Below are 23,155 nucleotides of genomic sequence, written 5' to 3'. Positions count from 1 at the left end.
GCTCTTGGAAGGTGCTTCGCTTTGCAGGAGGTTGCTGCAGGAGCAGGTCAAGGTCTTGCTCTAGCGTGGTCAGTAGGACGCTGACGGTGGCCCCAGCAGCGGTCTGGGTCGTGCGTCTGCCCCGGCGTCCGTTACACAAGAGCGCAATGGGAAAGATGAACTCAGATCCCTTGAACGCGTCTGTGGTATGAATTTTGTCTTCTCTTCCCCTGGGTTTTTGGGTTTACATCAAGTTGAATTTCAAATAAAGTCAAAAATGGCTTTGTCATGTGGGGAGTCTCAGCCGTTTCCTCATGGCAAGCGTTGATAATTGAGATTAAAGACCACCTCATCTTCATCCTTTGAAGACGACATGCAAGCCCTTCTTTTCTGCGAGTTAAGAGGGCGGATTCGGCTTCTTAATAGTCGGAGAATTTGTTACCACCTTAGTAGACTAAAAATTAAACTGAAAAACAAATCAAGCCTGTAGAGTAAAATTTTTCACTTTCAAATTGCCTTGGGTTCAGTCTAAAGAACCCCGGATTGCTTGCTCTTCATCGTTCGTCTTAATTAACGGAAATAACGCGGTCAAAATCTTTGGGAGGTTTTGTTTGGTTGATTTTTCTTTCCCCCCCGATGGGCTCTTCCGCCTCGTTTGCGTCTGTCTCGTGAGAAGATTGCATTGCCATATGAAATATTGTCATGAAAAATGAATTCAAATCCTTTGCATCCCCTTTGTGAGACCTTCTGAAGTCTCGGCGTCCTCTGTTGCGCAGAGGAAGAACCTCAGTAGATGAGGAGGACGTGTTGTATCGGAGGTGCACACGGAATCCTTCCCATTGCAGCTGTGAGTAGGTATCTCCGTGGCTTCACGTGTAGGGCAGAATTTTTGGCACGTCCAACACACGGAGAATCGGCGCCAGGCTCGCGCGTTATGTTCCTTCTAATTACTAAAGGAGAAAGAATGTCTTCCAAGACTCCTCCATTTTGCCTTCTTGAAAAGAAATTAAAAAAAAAAAATTAAATTTCTCTTCATGCCTACTTCTTCCTTCAACTATTTGCGTTGGACTCGTTAAATAGAGGTTGAGGACGGCAAGAGGAGGACAAGGACCAGAGGGTTGGGGCTCACAAGAAATTGTGATGGAGTCTCTTGTACGTTGAAGTAGAGTGAAAACAATTCTTGATTGCTTTCAATTTTCTGCTTTAATTAATCAAAATTTTTACTTCTGTTGTCCGGCGTGTAAAACTTTCGCAAGGCTTATGCGAAAATCAGCAGAAGTAATTTAAAAAAAATTATTCAGAGAAGAAAGATTTCGGTTTGAAAACGCCGTTACGGCGTTATGGAATTAATTTGCTTCATTTTTCTTGCTAAGAGAAAATGGTCGCTGGTTTTCTCAAACCATTTTGATGTCTGTGAAGACCACGTTTACTAGAAATTATCCGCTTCAGCGAAAATATTCCATGCGCTCCGGATGAGAAGAGGGATTTTCCGTTGTCACCTGCTCGTTGTTTTTTTCTAAACGATAAGCTTCGTTGGCTAGAAGCCAATTCGTGCACCATTGGCATGAAATCTCCATGTGTCTAGGTCCTTGATGTGAACGGTAACGCGGAAGCGCAGTGGCCATGCCTGGTCCTCCTCAACCAGGAGTGGACCCACCCCGGCACCCTGCGTGCAGGGGACACGGCAGCTTGGGGGCTGGGTGAGCGCTGAGAGGCGGTTGACGCTGACGGAGATGTGGCCTCGCCGCTATGAAATACGTTGTGGTTGGAAGCTCTTTTGCACCGTTTCCTTCAGCCTTTCCTCCTTCAAGGGAGTATTTTGGTGCCGCGGTCCTGGGGCGGCGCGGCAGTCCTTTCCGTTCACCGGTGGTGAGACACAGGGCGGTGTTTCACCAGCCAGGTTTGGCAGGTGGCCTTGGCGCTGTCTGGTCTTTCTCTGGACAAGAGCACTTGCGTGTCACTTTTGTAGAATCACAGAATGGTTTGGGTGGGAAGGGACCTTCAAAGCCCACCCAGTCCAACCCCCCTGCAAGGAGCAGGGACATCTCCAACCACATCAGGTTGCTCACAGCCCCGGCCAACCTGGCCTGGAATGTTTCCAGGGATGGGGCATCCACCGCCTCTCTGGGAAACCTGGGCCGGTGTTCCACCACCCTAGTCCAAAGTCATTACCCTTCATCCTGTCCCAGCAGGCCCTGCTGAAGAGTTTCTCCCCATCTTTCCTGCAGCCCCCTTTGGGCACTGGGAGCTGCTCTCAGGTCTCCCCGGAGCCTCCTCTTCTCCAGGCTGAACAGCCCCAGCTCTCTCAGCCTGGCCTCACAGCAGAGCTGCTCCAGCCCTCTCAGCATCTGCGTGGCCTCCTCTGGACCCTCTCCAACAGCTCCGCGTCCTTCTGATGTTGGGGGCACTCCACTCGGTTGTCTCTGGGATATCAAAGCCCATCACTTTGTCACAGAGGTGTTTGCTTAGGCATCCTGCTCGGCTCCCATCAGGAACCGGGGTGCTGGTGTCACCGGACTAGCCTCATCGGGGGTCAGCGGGGTACGAGGTGCTCAGCCGCAAGCGCTCTGGTCTTCTGCAGGAGCAGTAGCACAGCGCCATGAGGAGGAGAAGGTCAAAGAGAAGATGCTTTACGGATTGGGCTGCTGCCCAGCATTTCAAAAACGGCTTCGGATGTGGGAATTAAAATCCTGTCTGGGTTCCGTTTGACGCGCATTCATCTTTGTTTTATCTGGACCTTTCTTCCCACCCCAGCAATCTTGCGGTATAAATCGGGGAGATAAAGAATGAGTAGGAGATGTGTGATTATGCCATTTGACGGGAAGGAAATTGAAGCCCTAAAAGCATTAAATTATTTATGCAGGCTCCCTCTGGAAGTCAGAGCCAGGATCGCGCTGTTTCTCAAAAGAAAAGGTTCAATTTTGCGTCCCCGTCGAAGGCGACGGGAGTTGCTTTGTGGTTCCTGCGGGTGCTATCATTTCACGTAAGCACCGAGCAGGACCTCCGGCCGTTGCAAACGCTCTTCCGTTCAGAAAGGTTCTTCCTTCCACTCTTCAGCCCTCAAACAAATGGAGGGCGCGATTGGACGCTCAGAAGCAGATGGATTTTGTCGCAGAAGCTGGTTTTGGAAACGAGTTTCTCTCACCGACTGCCGGCTGTGTCTTTGTTGACGGCATTATTTCAGCGTTGTCCTTATTGTTCGACTGGACGGCTTCTTCCTCCGGCCGCAACCCTGTGGCTTTCCTGCCACGGTGTAAAAGTCCTCGTAGGAGAGGGTTGGAAATAATATTCTGAGTTCAGCGGCGGGGCTAACGGGTTGGTTGCGGCGGTTCGATGCCTAGAAATACGCCGAAATGTTTGAAAGTCGGGCAAAACAAGCGCGGGAGTGAGAATGCAGGCTACTGAAGATATTTTTAAGAGGTTCTTTCTTAATTAATTGCCCATGTAGGTGTTGAGCTGCTTCTGCTGCCACTGGTTTAACCATTTCTGGCCAAGGGTTTATTTGGCAAGAATAGAATAGAGTGTTTTCAACCGGAAGGGACCTACAAGGATCATCTCGCCCAGTAGAACACTGGCCCAGGTTGCCCAGAGAGGTGGTGGATGCCCCATCCCTGGAAACATTCCAGGCCAGGTTGGCCGGGGCTGTGAGCAACCTGATGTGGTTGGAGATGTCCCTGCTTCTTGCAGGGGGGTTGGACTGGGTGGGCTTTGAAGGTCCCTTCCAACCCAAACCGTTCTGGGATTCTATGACAACACAACATCCTACTCTCGCCTGCCTCTTGGTCCAGACTTTCTAGAGTTTGTGTTGTGATATTGTGCCCAACTGGAGCATTCGGGGTCCCTGGAGATGCACAGGTCCCCTGAGCTCCCCGTCCTTCCTCTGAGCCTCTGCCACACACGGCAGGAGGGTGGAGGAGGACGAGTCTCTTCCAACCTTAAGGTTCTGTGATTCTATTTAGGTAGGCGTGTAGGTTGACAGTTGGACTTGATGATCTTGGAGGTCTCTTCCAACCTTAAGATTCTATGATTCTGTTTAGTGGGCGTGGTGGTGTTGGGTTGACGGTTGGACTTGATGATCTTGGAGGTCTCTTCCAACCTTAAGATTCTATGATTCTCTGAGTTTTGAAACCTCCTCCGGTGACAGCAGCTCCTAGGAGCTGCAGAGTTCGGAGCCGAGCCACCTCCATCGCATCTCTTGATGGTACCACCCCTGCCCCATGTTCCTTGACAAATCGAAGAATATTAGATCCATGCTTCCATTGGTGGTGCGCACCTGGGCACCACGTGAAGAATTAAAGGGCCAACCAATGGAAACCAGAAGACTCTGTGAAGACATCAGTGACGGCTACTTCCAAAAGCTGCCTCCAACGCCACTGGTGGCATCCGAGGCAATCCTGCCAAACGGCTGTCATGTCTCGGAGCGTGTCCGGCGTGAAGAAGCTGGTTTTGCCGCGTTAATAATTACGCTGCCTGCAGCCTCTCCGAAACGGCATCTTTCCGTGCAGCGCGGAAGCGGATTTTAATGAAATATCGTTAAAGCTGTTAACTACAGAGAAAGAAGTGAGAGGGGGGAGAAAAAAAAAAAATCAAAGGCGCAATCAAAGCACGCGCTCTATTATCAAGAACTGCAAGCAGCTTCATAAATGTTTGATGTTGGAAATGTTTTCAGCGGCGATCGGCAGAGAACCAGCTGTTGAAACGCAAAGTGAAATGTAATAACAAGGACGTTTTAATCGTTGCGTCTCGTTGCAGAGAAGAATGCGTCGCTGTGAAAAATATTTTTAAAAAGCGGATTTCGCCATGGAGACTTGGTCACCTTGATTTCCGGACCCTCCAGCTCCTTGGTCTCCAGACCAAGGAAGTTGAACTCAGAATTAACAGGCGTGTTCCTTAAAAAAAATTGAGTTGGGATAAGTGGTTTTGTTTTCCGGAGAAAAGCTTGGTGGTGGTGCGCGGTGTCTCCTGGGAAGGTTGAATGCTCTCTTCTACCTCACAGGTTTTGGAGCGTGAATGCCTTGAATGATGCACTTGGTGCAAGAGCATCTTGGCCATCAGATGGGAGGTTGGTTGTCTACAAACAGCAGAAGTCAAGACCCCTGGGACCAGAAGAAGAGAGATAACAAGTAGGGCCGTGATCCTTTCACCTCGTGCTTGGGCATTTGACTTCAAGGTGGTCTTGAGGAGTCTACTTTCTTGTGCAAAGGTTGCTGTGCGTAATTCTGCATCAACGCACCTTAGAGGCCAAGGGTGGAACCCATCAATAGAAGGTCAGTGTCTTGTGATAGAGCTTAAGGCAAAGGTCTTTGGGATAGCTCCTTGCAGGGAGGTTGGACTAGATGACCTTTGAAGGTCCCTTCCAACCCAAACCATTCCATGATTCTGTAACTGAAGTCTTTAGCCACCAGAGGAGCGCTCGTGATGTTTGGGTGCTCCTCTCCCTGGCCTCCAGTGAGGCTTTGGTATGAGCCGGATTCCCACTGGTGGCAGGCACTGTGGCTCAGGGTGCAAAAAGCAGAGCTTCAGAAACTTATAAAGATGTCAGGTTTGAGAGAGATACTGACCACGTTTAGGCAGTTGCCAAGCAATTTTTGACATGGTTGCCTACGTGCCTGTTTTCATAGAGTCACAGAGTGGTTTGGGTTGGAAGGGACCTTCAAAGCCCACCCAGCCCAACCCCCCTGCCAGGAGCAGGGACATCTCCAACCACATCAGGTTGCTCAGAGCCCCGGCCAACCTGGCCTGGAATGTTTCCAGGGATGGGGCATCCACCGCCTCTCTGGGCAACCTGGGCCAGCGCTCCACCACCCTCAGTGTAAAAAATTTCTTCCTAATGTCCAATCTGAATCCACCTCCCTCTGTTTTGAAACCATCACCCCTCGTCCTGTCCCAGCAGGCCCTGCTGAAGAGTCTCTCCCCACCTTTCCTGCAGCCCCCTTCGGGCACTGGGAGCCGCTCTCAGCTCTCCCCGGAGCCTCCTCTTCTCCAGGCTGAACAGCCCCAGCTCTCTCAGCCCGGCCTCACAGCAGAGCTGCTCCAGCCCTCTCAGCATCTGCGTGGCCTCCTCTGGACCCTCTCCAGCAGCTCCACGTCCTTCTGCTGTTGGGGGCTCCAGAGCTGGACGCAGCGCTGCAGGGGGGTCTCACCAGAGCGGAGCAGAGGGGCAGAATCCCCTCCCTTGACCTGCTGCCCACGCTCCTCTTGATGCAGCCCAGGGTGCGGTTGGCTTTCTGGGCCGCAAGGGCGCATTGCCGGCTCATGTTGAGCTTCTCATCCACCATCACCCCCAAGTCCTTCTCCTCAGGGCTGCTCTCCATCCATTCTCCGTTATGAATGATCCATTCTCCGCCAATAATTCCACCGTGAATGTGTTAGGAACACCGGTATTTAATTCTAAGAAAGAAAAAAAAAAAAGCAAAACATTCGACCATTTCCAGCTTTGGACCAGCTACTGAGTAGGAGTCATTCCACCAAATTACCCCAAACCTGAGAGCATCGGCAAACTCTTGGCGAGCTGTTGTTGTAGCTCGTTTTTACGGAACGGTCTGATGCGTTGAACCGATCTTTTACGGGAGCGGGAGGGCGTTTTTAGAGGAACGATGGTTTTTTGGAATGTATTGAAGCATTCTGTGGAGCTGCGGTCAAAGTAAACGCGTCAATCGTCTGCCTGCCCTCTTTCTTTTATCCTTTTTTTTTCTCTCAGAGAAAGGATGCTCTTAGTTGTAAAGACCGACTTTAGAAGAAAACATGATTTAATGTCTTGTTTTAATGGAATATAAAGCAGTTCCAGGGCCTCTCTGCTATTTAGAAAAAGAAGAATTGAGGAGAAGATTTAATACTTAATGCCAATTTTCCCCAGATTATTATTTGACAGAAGGGATCAGGAGAGATTATTAAATGCTTTGTGTGCGCTGAAAATACCGAGACCTTAAGCACATTAAAGCGCCTGTCGGAAATATTGAAACGGAATGAAAAGGAAAGCCGGGCGAAGGAAATAAAAACATTTTAAATGTATCTACGCTGCGTCTCAACCCGAAATTACCCATGAGCCAAAGGCTGGCTGCGGTTTGTTGATGGCGTGCCTGGGCGCCTTTCGCCGATGGCCAAAACTCTATCGTAGAGCTCTACGGGAGAGAGACGGATGCGCGGAGCGCGAGGGCTGCTCGCCGCGCGGATTGGCAGACTCAAAGATTTCCTACGAGCACGAAAAGGCCTCGGAACGGGGAGGTAACGTCGCGGCGAGCGCCTTCTAGGAGCTGTTATTCCGTTCTCCGCCGGTTGCGCGGGAGCTCGCGAGTTCGTTTTACACCGCAGCAGGCTCCCCATTGAAAATGAAAGGTTTTGAAGATGTTCACATCTAACCTTCTGCTTGATCTTTCCATTTTTGCCCCAATTTTGGGGTTTTTTTGCCTTCCAGTCTTGCTCGAGTTCAGATTAGATATTAGGAAGAAATTTTTTACGCTGAGGGTGGTGGGACACTGGCCCAGGTTGCCCAGAGAGGTGGTGGGTGCCCCATCCCTGGAAACATTCCAGGCCAGGTTGGCCGGGGCTCTGAGCAACCTGATGTGGTTGGAGATGTCCCTGCTCCTGGCAGGGGGGTTGGACTGGGTGGCCTTTGTGGTCCCTTCCAACCCAAACCATTCTAGGATTCTATGGGGCTCCATCATAATACTGGAGCTGATATTATTGAGGCCTAACTTTGAAGGGCAAATCAGGGTTTGCAGATGATGTGAGGTCTTTGGTCCAACCCTTGCTTGGAGCAGGTCAACTCTGAGATCAACCCAGTCCCACGAGGCTTTACGCGAAGAGTTGCAACAGCGCCGAGCTGGTAGGTACCGAGATGGGACGCAAACACGCGGCGCTTGCCTAGGAAGCAGCTTTACGCTCGCAGTTAACGTGTGCATGAGATGGCTTTGGTCGCGTCGGGCGGTGCGTCGGCGTTTGCCTGCGGCCTTCTCTAACGGCTCTTCTCACTGCAGTCCTTCGCTCGAACTGGTCTTGGGTGATGGGATTTACGCGTCTCAGATTTCCTCCTGCCTCAAGGTAAATGCATTTATTGCGTGCAGTAGATATTTATGCTTGTTGTTTCCCAGTTTTAAGATGAAGTCCTGTTACGATCCGGTTTCGGATGAGAGGAAGGCCTCCTTGCCTTCTAGATAACCTCAGACAAGTCTGGGAGGCTAGGGGCGGCTGGACCAACCTCTCGCTGCAGATTCGATCTCCTCGAGCGGGATTAAGACACAGACGAGGTGAAATGCCGTATATCCAAAAGAGCTTTTGATATCAAAAGCAGCGATAGGACAGAGTGAGAACTTGGGACAGAGTTGCAAGAATTGTCACCACCGTGGATCCGCGGCGTCCTGGGCGTCCAAGTCTCTCGGTGCTTTGGTGAACGATCACGTTGGTGTTTGGCTTTGGTGGTGGACGACGGCGTCGGTGGTTTTTTTCAGTGGTGGATGATCGCGTTGATGTCGGTGGGCGATCACATCGGTGTTCTTCAGTGGTGGACGATCACGTTGGTGTTTGGCTTTGGCGGTGGACGATGGCGTTGGTGTTTTTCTTCAGTGGTGGACAATCGCGTAGGTGTCCCGGGCGTCCAAATCTTCTGGTGGTTCGGCGGTCGCACAGGCGTTCTGGCGGTCCAAACCTCTCAGTGGGCCATCGCAGTGAGGATTTGTCCCAAGAGGCCTTTTATCCCCGCTCAAGGGCTGTGGTTTCTGACCACCTGCACATCTCCACATTTCTGGACATACTTCACGATTCGTGGCCTGCTCTTCACGCAATTGTTACGTGCAGTTGTCCTTATCCAACGTCTCATCCCGAGGTTCTCGCTTGGCCAGGCGTTCTTTTGAGACACGCTATCTGCCACAGGTTTTCCACAGTGTGTTTTCCATGGGTTTTTCATCCTTTTTGTATTTTTTTCCTGGAGTTTCTGAGGTGTACAGCGCTGTTTTAGGCGTCTCTGGGAGGTGGGTCATGCCACGCGTCAAGGACCGGGGTGCAGCGATGGGCAAGCAGGGTTTTCACGCCGTCCTTTTCCTTTTTTTGTGTAGTGCAAGTTCCTGGGCCGGTGGAAAACCTCCGGGTCGTGTCTACCTCACCTACCTCGATTCTCGTCTCCTGGGATCCCCCCGCCTACGCGAACGGCCCCGTTCAGGGCTACAGGATCTTCTGTACGGAGACGGCGACTGGAAGAGAGCAGGTGAGCGGCAACGGGGAGCGGCTCCGCTCTCTTTACCAGGAGGAGATGTTCAGTGTAGGCATCTGCAGGTCTTCAGGGCGCTGTGGAGGCTCAGGGTGAGAGGTTTTACGATGCACAGACTGGTGAAAAAAGAGCAAATCAAGCAAAGTTGAGTGGCAGCAGCTGGCTTAACCAAAAAAATTCCCTTTTTCTCTTGCGCCCTGAGTAACTTAACACAACTCCGAGGCGCTGCGGGCAGATGTCAAGTCCCGAGCAGTGACAAGCCGCTCTTGTTCCAAATTGCCTTTTCTAGCAACGTAAATAAGGATTTAGCTCCACTTTTCAAAGAGTGAAATCTAATTTCTCTAATCCGCTCATCCCTCGGCGTGGCTGTCAACGTTTCTCTTTGCTTTATCATCTCTGTGTGCTTAGAACGTGGAGGTGGACGGGCTCTCCTACCGGCTGGAGGGGCTGAAGAAGTTCACCGAGTACACCCTGCGCTTCCTCGCCTACAACCGCTACGGCCCCGGCGTCTCCACCGAGGACGTGACGGTCACCACGCTGTCGGATGGTGAGTGGGGATGGAGGGGTTCTGGGGTGGGCAGGGCTGCGGTTTACTGGTCCCAGTCATCCAACTTGCATCCTGGGCTGCATCAAGAGGAGCGTGGGCAGCAGGTCATCAAGGGAGGGGATTCTGCCCCTCTGCTCCGCTCTGGTGAGACCCCCCTGCAGCGCTGCGTCCAGCTCTGGAGCCCCCAACAGCAGAAGGACGTGGAGCTGCTGGAGAGGGTCCAGAGGAGGCCACGCAGATGCTGAGAGGGCTGGAGCAGCTCTGCTGTGAGGCCAGGCTGAGAGAGCTGGGGCTGCTCAGCCTGGAGAAGAGGAGGCTCCGGGGAGAGCTGAGAGCGGCTCCCAGTGCCCAAAGGGGGCTGCAGGAAAGGTGGGGAGAGACTCTTCAGCAGGGCCTGCTGGGACAGGACGAGGGGTGATGGTTTCAAAATAGAAGGCAGATTCAGACTGGACATCAGGAAGAAATTTTTTACACTGAGGGTGGTGGAGCACTGGCCCAGGTTGCCCAGAGAGGTGGTGGATGCCCCATCCCTGGAAACATTCCAGGCCAGGTTGGCCGGGGCTCTGAGCAACCTGATCTGGTTGGAGATGTCCCTGCTCCTGGCAGGGGGTTGGACTGGATGGCCTTTGAAGGTCCCTTCCCACCCAAACCATTCTGTGATTCTATGACTTTTTCTTCCAACTTTTCCGTTACTTTATTCCAGCTGCATCTGAGCGCTGGATTTTCCCTGTGCTTTAAACACCGGGGTACCAAACGTGCCAGGGCTCCGATCTCCGCTCATCGCAGCGGCCGCGCCGGCAGCCTTTCCCCGCCCTCGTGCCACGCTCCTGTGGCTCGCAAGCTCCGGGAGATAAATTGAAGTTTCGTTTTTGCATTCAGAAGCACTTGGTTGTGTCCGATACCACAAAGCGGCCGCGCGCACGCCTGCCTCTTCTTGAAGTCGCTGAGCTTGATCCGCGCGCCGGGCCAAAACAGGAATAACTTCATGGGTGTCATTTGGGGTAGAAAAGTGTAAAACCTGTAAAAAATGATGGAAAAACTCTTTCCTCGTGGAAGTATAGTAGATAGCCTGGCCTAACAAGCACATTTGGAAACAGCGCCCGGCGTGCACCTCGAGTCACGTAAAAATTTCGCAGTTGTCCCTTTGCATGCTGTAGATTGGTGCTGGAGAAGAAAAAAAATCCAGTGGAGAAGCAGGATGACTGAGATTTATCCCTTTATATTTACAAATATTTATCTAATTTTTATTACAAAGTTGATGAATTCTACCCAAAATAGCTGAAATTTGGCATTTTCAAGAGCTGAAAAACGGCAATTTTCTGTCTGGTAACCCAGTTGCTTCTGAACGCTACACCTGATCAACGAAAAATATCAATTTCTGGGCAAGGTTGGTGGAAGTTAGAATCATGGAATGGTTTGGGTTGGAAGGGACCTTCAAAGCCCACCCAGTCCAACCCCCTGCAAGGACCAGGGACATCTCCAACCACATCAGGTTGCTCAGAGCCTCATCCAACCTGGCCTTGAACGTTTCCAGGGATGGGGCATCCACCGTCTCTCTGGGCAACCCGGGCCGGTGTTCTACAACAAGTTGTGTCGATCTTGGAGCAAATCGGCACAAGGGAGGTACTGTCCACTGGAGAAGATCTTGCGTTTTTTTAACGAACCCCGGGCGAGGGAGCCGCCGAACCCCAGTTTAATCGCCGTTATTCCAGGCTGCGTCTTCGACGGGACTCATCCACGAGACCCCCGGCTCGGTTGGCGCTCTTCTCGTACGTTGGACACCTCCGCAATATTTTTTTTTTTTCAAGCATTATTTGTGTCTACCCAGCAAAATCAGTTTTCCCTTGTAATACAGGCTGGATCTTGGCGGAATAAATTACTTCGCGCTTATAATTACACAAACAAAAGGGAAAACAAGTGCAAATGAATATTTTGCATAATGTATGTAGATTTAATTCACGCTGCGAAGCGTCGAGCTGCGGCCCCGTGCTCCACTTTGGTTTGAAATGTCACCATAAGTGAGAAAGGGAGAGCTTGTTATTCATGAGCCTGAAAATTATCCGCTGCGAGCGTTTCGAACGCTTCACCTGTCTGGGAACAAAAATCACGGCTAACGAGAAGGTTTGCGGGAGACCGTTCCAGAAGACGGGAGTGCACGTAGGTTCCCTCGTTTTGGGGATCTGGAAAGATCTGGCTGCAACTTTCCCAGCCTTCATTTGGTTTTTTTTTTTTGGAGCAGGTGTGAAAGAGAAAATCCTTTTAGGATAATTTTTTTCATCCTCCGTCTGCCTGAAGTTGGTTGGGCACGAAGAAGAGCGTCCAACGGGCCGCAGCGAGAGCCTGGCTTTGGCCGCGCCTGGACGAAGGTGGCCGCGGTCCCAGCTATCCCGAGAAAGAAAGGAGGGAACGGAGGAAAAGAGCACCCAAACTCTTCTACAATTTCTTCCTTGATGGTGCCCCATCCAAGATGGGGATTGCAACCCATCCTCCAGCTTAAATTGAGGTTTAGCAGCGTCATCGGTCAAGGGAGAGCCGCTGCTGGAGGGTTGGGAGCTTGGCCGCCTTCCCCAGCTCCTTCCCGGTGCTTTTGCCACCGGACAAAACCGTAAGGAGAGTTTTGCTTGTCATGACCAACTCCCTTTGCATCTCAGTCTCTGAACTCTCCGGTGATTTATTTTCGCGTTGGTAGCCAAACCCGGAGGAAGGAGCCGGGATTCTCTCCGAGGGCCACAGCTCCCTCAGTGCTTTTCTGAAAGCTGGTTTGAAGCAGAAGTAAACGTCAAAAAATGGGAGAGAAGTCTTGAAGATTGGTCCGTCTTTCCTCTCGTAAACTGGCAAGATCATTTTCAAGTCTACCTTCCTCTTGAGAGCCTGCATGTGCTTGAGCTGGTTATTTTTTCTACGCCAGGCCTTTGCTGGAGAGCGTACGATACGGTACGTAGTTACAAAAAAAAAAAATATTAAAAATTTTAAAAAAAACCCTTGTACTATTAGTTCCTGCAGGTCTGTGGGCAGAAATTTTCCGTGAAGCTGTGGGATGTAGTCCGTAGTCTGAGAAATGCACCCCAATAAAAAGAATTTAGTCTGGCGTCTCCAGCTCAAGGACCTGTAGGCCCTTCACCAGATCAAGGAGCGTACTGCATCTTTAACGCTTGATTTTTAGTTTAAAATACAGCTCAGAAAATATTTGGCCAAGCTGCGCGCCGTTTCAGAAACGCGGTGAGCTATCACGCTCGTGAATTTATCAAAATGCGTTTAATCCCAGCGATTGGCAGATGGTCTTACTTCATGCTTCCCGAGCCCTTGATTTAAATATAATTTATATCCATAATTACAATAAAAATGCTCTTTTTTTTTGAGTAAAAATTGAAGATGGATGTTCAGATTGACACAGGACACAGCCGATGAGGTTTTTCAGCTGCCGGCAGCCGTTCCTGCGTTCGCAGGAGAGCCGAGAGCGGGTTGAGGAACGGCTTGCGAGGACGTTGACGGGAGCGTGAGTGGAGCCCGTCGCTCGGAGCCGCAAGCGTGGATTTTCCGGAGGTGAAGGATGTCGTGGCCGCGACACTTCTAGGGACAGAGTCTCTTATTGTGCCACCCTGGTAGCCCAACCTCTTGGTATCGTGGATTCCCCCCAAAATTACGCACTCCATCTTTGTTTGGAAGAAGTACTGGGCCGTTTCCTTCCTCCTTCTCTTTCCTTGCAAGAATTACGCACGAATTTCCTGATGCAAAACGTTTTTTTTTTGGTGTATGTCAGCCGTGAGAGCCACGGGGGAAGGCACAGGCTGCAATGAAACACCCGATCGAGTTGGATGCTGGGTCAGATCTGGATTTATTTCTCGTTTTGATGGAAGCTCTGGAAGGAAAAAAAAGGAAGAGCGCATCCATTATGGTCATGCGTGCAACAAAACTGGGAGATATGACAAGCGTTCACCAAAGAGAAATAATCAAAATAATAGAAAGACAAACAAATAGTAGGGGAAAAAAAAAAAAAGAAAATTAGAGAGAGGTTTGTCTGAGAGGGGAATAATTTGTAGTAGCAATAAAACTTGAGAGTCAATAATGAGACAGAAAGTTTTAAGGTGGCAATGGCTAAACGTCACGATGGGCCTCTGCTGCTCATGAGAGAGGGGGGAGAAAAGAGGAGCAAATATTCTCCAAAAATTCAACTATTCTGGGAGATACCGCCGTTTGCCAGATCCGACTTATTCAGAAACATCCAAAACTATCTCGCTTTTCTTTTTCCTTTCAATACCGAGCACGTCGCAGAGGCAGTTTTCTGCCAGCTGTTTTTCAAAATGAGGGGAGCGTGAGCGGAGACGTCTCCTCTGTATTACGGGAGATGAAATGTTTCGCGTACCGTTGCAGCGGCAACGCCTTGGATCAGCTTTGCGCTGTCGTGGGCGGTGTGGAAACAAATAAAAAAAAAAACCCAGTCCCTGCGCTAGAGAAGCCCACGAGTTTGTAAAGCTGCTGGTCTGGAGAGATATAAAAGAGGCTGAACAGCAAAATGTTTGGCCTGAGAGCGGGGCTGAGGCCCTCGGCCTAGGCCGCCCGCTCCGATGGAGGGGCGGGTCTGGGTGGTTCAGACACGTGATTTCATGTTCGTTTGGGATGTTCCTTGAACTCATATCTTCAAATCAAGCCATGGCAGGATAACCAAAAGTGGTTCTGGAGACTCAGCTGCCTTTTCTGGAAACTCCCAGCTGACTTGGGCTCTGGATCGTTTCCAACAGCGAATCTGTGGCGCTTGGGATCCCCAGGCTGAGGAAGAGTTTCTGTATTCCTTGTCACTCACTCGGCTGTACTGCTGCCTCCAGACAGTCTTAAGTTTTCAGGTTATTTTGATTCAAATCCCATTTTTTTTCCCTTTTTTATGATCCACAGAGCCTTCATGAAGGACAACGATATTACCGTAGGCCTTTGCTGCCAGTGAGACCTTCCTTTTCAGCCGCTGTTACTTTTGCGGCCTGTGTTTAAAATACCCTTTCCCTATTAGCGCTGACAAACGACTTAGCTCTGACCGACCTAAATCCTTGAACAGCCGAGGATTCTGCGAAGTGCTGTGCTTTGGGGATTTGTTTATTGAGCGTAGACGTGACCAGACAGAGGCCGGCGCAGGGCCTGTGTGACCAGCGCTGTGCGAAATAATCTGGGGGAAGTAGCATTTATGCAACTTGCTGATGTCCTTTCCTTTAGTATTTTATTAATATTTTTAATGTTACTGCCCCTTGGGTTACGTAGAGATTCGTAGGTGTTAAGGTCAGAGGTGACTCCTCGCAGTAGATGCAGCCTGCCTCTTAGGCCGGGCCGCTCTGATTGTCTCCATCTGCCGCATCTGGCGGCTTTTATGGACAATATAGACTATATAGAGACAATATAGACTATATAGAGACAATATAGACTATATAGAGACAATACACAGAGACAATATAGACAACAGCCACCATTTTGTTCACCTCTCCCAGTATGGGTGAATGTTAACTCCATCCTAGCCAGAACCAGAACACCACCTCACCAGTTCATTCTGGTGAAGATTTTGGCCAGAAGTAGCGATTTTTAGAAAAACTTCTGCCTGTATTTCGCTTGGTGATGTGCGTCCCACACTCCTAGACAGCAATTTTCAATGAAGGCTGGAGAAGGTGAGAAGAAAGATATGTTTGATTTCTAGCACAGATGGATTCCAGCTTGTAGCTCTTTGCCTATTAAATTATTCTCTACAGCCGTAAGTCCTTTCTCCTTCAGATAACAGTAGGTAATAATACAAGCACTTCTTAACAGTACGGTTGTTGAAATAAAATCAATTTATTTGCTCTCCGAGATGTTTCAGGTCTCGGGTCATTATTGTAGATCTTTGCTGAATCGATTCGAACACGTGGACAACTGCGACGGGAATGATTTTGCCGTAGTGTTCTTGTGAATATCATATAAAAATGTGGGGGGGAAAAAAAAACCAAACAACTCCCTTGAGTTAGAAGCATTTGTTTTATTTAAGGCTGTGGGTGCCAGACCGTCTCGGCCATGCCTCGTGGGGCGTCTTTGTAAGACCGGGTGTTGAAAAGCTGTTAGTCCCATTTAAGAATTAAAGTGTAATTATCAGATTGGATCTAACGAAGTTGAGTTGTATAAAACCAGGCTGCTCTAGCTGTATATAATATATGTTCTGAAACGCGCTCGGATAAAAAAGAAAGCCGGATATATTCCGGGACGTTCTTATTTCTTTCCGGCCAAGCGGAAAGAACAAATAACTGAATTCAAGTAGTTGGTCTCGTGGCAGGGAGCCTGCTGACGGGCTGTTTAAAGGGTTTGCTAATAGGTCTCTCAAAAATGGGAAGAAATGAACAGATGCATTTGTTTTTTCCTCTCCCCGGGGGACCTCTGAAGTGCCACCTGGATGAGCGGCACGGTCGCGATCAGATTATAAACGAGGTGTAAACGCTGCGCTCTTATTTCCAACGAGATAAACATTTGACGTAACCTATTCTCGGACGCTAACGGCAATATCTCCCATCTCTCTTTCTTTTTCTTCCCGTTCAGTGCCCAGCGCGATGCCACAGAACGTCTCCTTGGAAGTGGTGAACTCTAGGGTAAGTCCGCGATGTTTTCGGCACCTCACGGCCAACGGTCATGGGTAGTATGTAGATATTTCTACTCTGTGTAGCTTTTTTGTACATAAAGAGACCAAATTGACCCCCAACAAGGTTCCCTTCACTTGTCCGGGTTAGAGGAAGAACTGAAACACCTCAAAAATATTTTAGAAGAGAAGCAGTGATTTTTTTTTTCCGGGAGGGCTTCAACAACAGTCGTGTCATTTAAACTTAGGCGAACGAGGAGAAAGCGTTCCCTGATTGCAGATTAACATCTGCGATAAACGTAGCCGCGCTTTGATTAGACGGAGGAATAACGAGAAGCAGAGCTGTTCCTGGGGGGAAAGAGGTGGGGGAGAGAAATATTTTCTTGGTGGGTTACACGCACGACGTGCAGGTAGGTCTGTTGTCATCTTGCTTGTTCCGACAAATATATTTGTCTTCTGAAAGGTATATTTTTTCTCTTAAATCCAGTAATTTCCTTCTTAAAAAAGCCTAACGAACCGCTGGTGGAGTAGCTGGTATTATTTCATAATAAAAGATTGTCCATAGTAGGTGTTAATCATGCTTACTACTTGTTGTGTGCTATTTCTGAATATATTCTGAATTTTTTTTTAGATTTTTTTTTTCTTTTTATTCGTTCCTTCTGTTTACTGGAACTACCTAAGTGTTTATTCTGTAACTGGGAAAGCTCCCACTTCGGAGCGTGAGAGAAAGGCGCAAAAAACCCCACCCGTAGCGTCGTGTCAGGGCGTCCCCTTGGATCTTTGAAAATTTCAGTTTGCACGGCTCCCGGAGTAGGAGCCCCACGCTCACTGACGAGGATAAACTGCAATTTGAGGAACGTTTCTATAATCTCTGATGTGCTGAGAACACCGAGTACTCTGTCAGTTTGATCTTTCTCTTCCGCTGCTCGTTTTCCTGCCGTCAAAGGTATCTTCTGATTTATTTTTATTTACTGAATGCACCCAGCTCCAGTTACTTCGAAATTCCTCGAACACGTAGTGCCCAAAGGGCATCGGTGTCTTGGCACATCTCGTTCCAAACCCTTGTGTTTACTTCTCCTCGCCGATTCTCAAAGGTAAAACGTCACGGAGCAGTTGATCGCGTTTTGTGACCTTTCGCGGCGATCGTTTCCATTTGAAGTGCTTGGAAACCAGAAAACAAGCCACGGCGTGCGACGCTTTGTGGGGTGGCGTGCAGATGTTCCTCCACTAAGATGTGTTGTCGCGTTGTCGGTGCTTGAGGATGGAGATAGTTTGTACGGATGGGGTAAGAGAGGATGGGTTGGGTGTAAATCTCGCCCGTGCCCGCCGTCGTCGGAGCGTTCCTCACCGCGGAGCACTAAATATTGGAAAACTTGATGAGATGTTAATTTGTAGATGCAAGTGCTGTGTTGGACAAAGATCATAGAATGGTTTGGGTTGGAAGGGACCTTCAAAGGTCATCCAGTCCAATCCTCCTGCGGGAAGAAATTCTTTACGCTGAGGGTGGTGGAACACTGGCCCAGGTTGCCCAGAGAGGCGGTGGATGCCCCATCCCTGGAAACATTCCAGGCCAGGTTGGCCGGGGCTCTGAGCAACCTGATGTGGTTGGAGATGTCCCTGCTCCTTGCAGGGGGGTTGGACTGGGTGGGCTTTGAAGGTCCCTTCCCAACCAACCCATCTTGTGATTCAGCTGGAGATCTGAGACCTTCCGAAGCATCCTTCTCGCAGTGCAGAGCACCAGTTTCTAAGCTCTCCAGTTTGCACCATGTGTGACGTAATAACTGTGTAGAAAAGATATTTTAAGGGTGTATGTGTGAAATGGGCGTCTTAGAGAGAAAGGGAGGTGTGGAACCATCTGGAGATCTTTGGGGCCGTGTCCTACAGGTAACGTGAACGTAGGAAAGTACAGATACCTGGGTCTGCCAGCAAATCTTGATAAACTTGAACAGAATTGAAATATTTGCATCCAGGTAATTTGGAACAACAAACACAGAAGTGAAGTGGACTCGCTAAATCTGAAGGAATAAAAAATTTTTCAAGCAGAAGATTCAACTTCAAAGACCATGCCCCAAAATCCTTTTGCCCGTTCTTCTGCAGCACAATTCCCGTGCCGTTGGTGGTCGAGACGCAACTCCTCATGTCGTCAAGAGCTGTATTGCCGTCTCCAACTCTTGTCAACGGCTTCAGAAACCCCGAATGCTGTACTTCTGCAGTCCATTTTTTATGGTGTTCTTGCTTTTCTTCCGTCTTGGCAGCAGTCGGGATTAATTAGATTAAACGCTGAAAATTCACAAACTGATTAAATCAAAACAAATGACTAAATAATCATCCTAGCGTGCTAACTGGGTTTGAGTGGCGCACAGGAGAGCCCCAATGCTGGCGTTGGCAGTTCCCAGAATTGTTTAAAATTTTAATCTCTAATTAACTAAGATTTCTCCCTTTATGCCATTTTTCTTTGGCGCTGGCAGATCTTTTAATTTAATAACGTAAGGGAGATGGCCGAGCAAATGGAAGACGCTTGATACGAATGGCTGTTATCATGATTATTGCTTAATATTGATGGCGTTCTCTGACTGGAGACCTCGGTCGGATCAGAATTGCTCCCGGCGAGGACCGTGACAGAAACACGGTTGCCTGCCTGAAAGGGATTTCGCCGTAAAAACGCAACGCAGAAGCGGCTGAGACAAGCGAGCGGGGAATTCGGTGGCAGAAGTCGGCAAACGGCGTAGGGTTGCTTGTAAGAGATTTATTTCTGACTTCTTTTGTTTGAAAATGTCCTCTTCTGCTTAAGGAAAAGGACATAGAATCATGGAATGGTTTGGATTGGAAGGGACTTTCAAAGGTCATCCAGGCCAACCCCCAACGTGTACGACGCTTGGAGTTTTGTCCGAGAAACATCTTCATCAACAGCTTCTCCTTCTGGCAGAAACGACGTGGCAAACGCCCAGTTTTGGTTGGCAGAGGAGGTCAAAAAGGGGAAATATTTTTATAGCAGGCTTTTAGAACACAAAACAAACAAAAAAAAAGACGTGCCATTCTAAGCTAAACTAATACCCCATCCCTGGAAACATTCCAGGCCAGGTTGCCGGGGCTCTGAGCAACCTGATGTGGTTGGAGATGTCCCTGCTCCTTGCAGGGGGGTTGGACTGGGTGGCCTTTGAAGGTCCCTTCCCACCCAAACCATTCTGTGATTCCATGATTCTATGAATTATTAAAAGTTTTCTCTTTTGAAACATTAACTTTTTTTTTTTTTAAGCCTTAACCTCTTAAATTGAAGAGAAGGAGGAGATAGTAGCTGTGGGAACAACAACAACAAAAAAAAGATGTTCTAATTTTGGGGGAGATCTGGCAGATCTGAGCTCTTTTGAGCTGGAGCGCGATGTCTGCGACAGCCCGGCTGTCGCTGTAGCTGGGGGCCATGAGCTGGAAAGCTCCTTTTGTCTTTTTATTTGAGGATACTTCTATTTTTTTTTTCTTCCTTTGAGCTTGTTTCTTCCGTCCTTTTCGAGAATCAGTGCGAAGTCAACAGCTTATGGGTAATTATCTATTTGTTTGCTTCTTCACTTCCTTTCTTTCAATATCGGCGTCTCTTTAATTTCCGTGATTTTTTTAATACATCTTACTAATTCTTGTGTGCGTGTGTTTTTATCGGTACCTAAAAAAAAACACCTTCACGCTCGTTTTGCTGAGTAATGCTTGCGGAATTATTGAGTGAGTTAAACACGAGGCTGTGACTTCGCTGGGGAGAAGAGCAGGGCGAATCGCTGCCGTTGGTACAGCAGCTCATCAAGTCCGTGTCCAACGGCCTGGGGGGTTTAGTCACAGCTGGCTGGCTTGAAGCTAGGCAGCAGTAGAACACTGGCCCAGGTTGCCCAGAGAGGTGGTGGATGCCCCATCCCTGGAAACATTCCAGGCCAGGTTGGATGAGGCTCTGAGCAACCTGATCTGGTTGGAGATGTCCCTGCTCCTTGCAGGGGGGGTGGACTGGGTGGCCTTTGAAGTCCTTTCCAACCCGAACCATTCCATGATTCTGTCTGGCTTTCTGCTCTCATAGGTGCTCACCCATGAGGCATAGTCTAGAGAAGAGGAGGTTGAGGGGAGACCTCATCACTCTCTACAGCTGTCTGAAAGAGGGTGTAGGGAGGTGGGTGTTGGTCTCTTCTCCCAAATAACTTGTGGCAGGATGAGAGGAAATGGCCTGAAGTTGCAGCAGAGGAGGTTTAGATTGGATATTTGGAAAAAAATTCTTTACTGGAAGAGTGGTCAGGCCTGGAACAGGCTGCCCAGGGCAGTGGTGGAGTCACCATCCCTGGAGATGTTCAAAGAACCTGTAGATGCGGCACTGCAGGACATGGCTTAGTGGCCATGGTGGTGTTGGGTTGACGGTTGGACTTGAAGAACTTGGGAGGTTTCTTCCAACCTTAAAGGTTCTCTGATTCTGTAATTTTACGGTAACCCATATTTGCCGGTCTGTGGCCAGAGAGGATCTGTTGCTGGGACCTAAAGGAAAGCTTCTTGTCGGGAGCTTTACATCGTTCACACGTAGGTCTGCCACTCAACTGGAAAATATTTAGCAGTCTCCAAATTGAAGTCATCACTAAACTGTCAGCTCCTGATCTGGTTGGAGATGTCCCTGCTCCTTTCAGGGGGGTTGGACTAGGTGACCTTTGAAGGTCCCTTCCAACCCAAACCATTCTCTGATTCGTTGACAGTCTGTGGAACAAAGCCTTCACCGTTTTTAAGGTTAAATGTTATGAAGCTTCTCCTCCTCCCCCTCTGATTTTTATCCGCACGTTGATTTCTGCTGTTGAGAAGGATACAGACACAAGGAGCCTCGCCTCGGGGTGCTCTGTGACAGACGTGAGGCGTGCAGGAGCCAGATGTTACCATGTTTTTTGTTGCTTGGCATCTGGGTCTGGAGGCTGCTTTGCACGGACGCCATCCAGCGCAGCCAACGAGATCAAGCGTCCTGTCAGATTGCGTTTAGCTCAGCTGCTTCAAATTGCTCCGCTGCTAAATGTGCATTAAAACCGGCTCTAAACGCACCCTGAACCTTCAGAGGAGTTGGCGCGCAGCCGTACGTCATCCTCGTGTCGTGCCGCCGCCTCGCTGGAGGAGGAGGAGGATGGGTTGGGCCCTTTATGAGGAAGCAATGTCAAGAGCGAATGGTTCTTTTGAAGGCTGGACGGGCTGCTTGAACTAGGTGCGATGTCTCCTTCTGAGCGTCTTTTATCGTGTGTGAAACATCTGGTTGGGGTGGGAGGTATTTTTCACCCAAATTAGCATTATTTGTGGTGCTTGGACTGGACATTCGGAAGCGTTTCTTTAATGAGAGGGTGGCCAAACCCTGGAACGGGCTTTCTGGAAAGGTGGGTGATGCCCCATGTTTAGAATCATAGAATATTAGGGTTGGAAGGGACCTTCAAAGGCCATCCAGTCCAACCCCCCTGCAAGGAGCAAGGACATCTCCAACCAGATCAGGTTGCTCAGAGCCCCGGCCAGCCTGGCCTGGAATGTTTCCAGGGATGGGGCATCCACCACCTCTCTGGGCAACTGGGGCCAGTGCTCCACCACCCTCAGCGTAAAAATTTTTTTCCTGATATCCAATCTGAATCTACCTCACTCTATTTTGAAACCATCACCCCTCGTCCTGTCCCAGCAGGCCCTGCTGAAGAGTCTCTCCCCACCTTTCCTGCAGCCCCCTTTGGGCACTGGGAGCCGCTCTCAGCTCTCCCCGGAGCCTCCTCTTCTCCAGGCTGGACAGCCCCAGCTCTCTCAGCCCGGCCTCACAGCAGAGCTGCTCCAGCCCTCTCAGCATCTGCGTGGCCTCCTCTGGACCCTCTCCAACAGCTCCACGTCCTTCTGCTGTTGGGGGCTCCAGAGCTGGACGCAGTGCTGCAGGTGGGGTCTCACCAGAGTGGAAGAAGCATTTGGGCAATGCCCTAAATAACGTACTTTAACTTTTGATCAGCCCTGAAATGGTCAGGCCGTTGGGCTAGATAATCATTGTAGATCCCTTCCCACTTAAGATACTCGGTTTCTAATTTAATTTTAATTCTGTTCTCATCCTATTGTATAATTATCCCTTATCTTGCCAATGAAGTTTAAAAGTGTCTAAAAAAGCAGCGGGGCGTGCAAGGATCCGGCCCGGGTTAGAGGAGCGGTCTCCCGTCACACCGCCCTCCAGCCCCGCAGGTGAGGATCCCAAAGCGCCGATCCATCTGTCGTCTCCAGGCGTGTCAGGTGCTCAGTGCCTTTCACGCCTACGGACTGGTAGGAGAAGCTCATCCTGGACCCGAAGGACAGCAGTTGTCCGGCCTGCCGGTAAGAGCAATTATCCCGTTTTACAGACAGAAAGACTGAGAGCTGAGAGGTTTTTTTCCAAATAAGAAATACTAACGAAGTTACTAATTGGTGAGACACACGTAATGAAACTGTCGTTCTGGTGGTGGAGGTATTTGGGGGGAAAAAAAATGAGGTGATAGAGCCGGTAGTCAAATAAAATGCGTATTCACTGGAGGTGGTCAAAGAACGTGGAGACATGGCACTGCAGGGCATGGTTTAGTGGCCGTGGTGATGTTGGGTTGACGGTTGGGCTTGGTGATCTTGGAGGTTTCTCCCAACCTTATGATTCTGTGATTCTGTTTAGCGGGCATGGTGGTGTTGGGTTGATGGTTGGACTTGGTGATCTTGGAGGTCTCCTCCAACCTTAACATTCTATGATTCAGAACCGTTCGCCAAAAAACACCTTCCACCAATGACAGCCAAGGAATAAGTTGAAGCGTGTACTTGGGCTAGCTCTGTGATATTTCTGTCTGGCGTTTCAGGGCGAGGATGGGGGAACCATGGG

General features: G+C 49.5%; 1 protein-coding gene across 2 annotated transcripts in view; it reads left to right on the top strand.

Moving 5' to 3' along the window:
• Positions 1–23,155, top strand: part of LOC104485672 (netrin receptor DCC-like) — a 368,885-nt gene that overhangs the window by 249,846 nt on the left and 95,884 nt on the right. For both annotated transcript variants that reach the window (XM_086769575.1, XM_086769574.1), the window contains exons 10-12: positions 9,030–9,178; positions 9,590–9,728; positions 16,269–16,318. In XM_086769575.1, the coding sequence (XP_086625701.1) occupies positions 9,030–9,178; positions 9,590–9,728; positions 16,269–16,318 (338 nt within the window). The remainder of the gene's footprint in view (positions 1–9,029; positions 9,179–9,589; positions 9,729–16,268; positions 16,319–23,155) is intronic.

This window comes from Chlamydotis macqueenii, chromosome W (assembly GCF_036417535.1).
Source record: "Chlamydotis macqueenii isolate bChlMac1 chromosome W, bChlMac1.mat, whole genome shotgun sequence".
NCBI classification, from domain to species: Eukaryota; Metazoa; Chordata; class Aves; order Otidiformes; family Otididae; genus Chlamydotis; species Chlamydotis macqueenii.
Note: the sequence above shows the minus strand (reverse complement) of the source record. Positions and strands in the feature narration are given on the sequence as shown.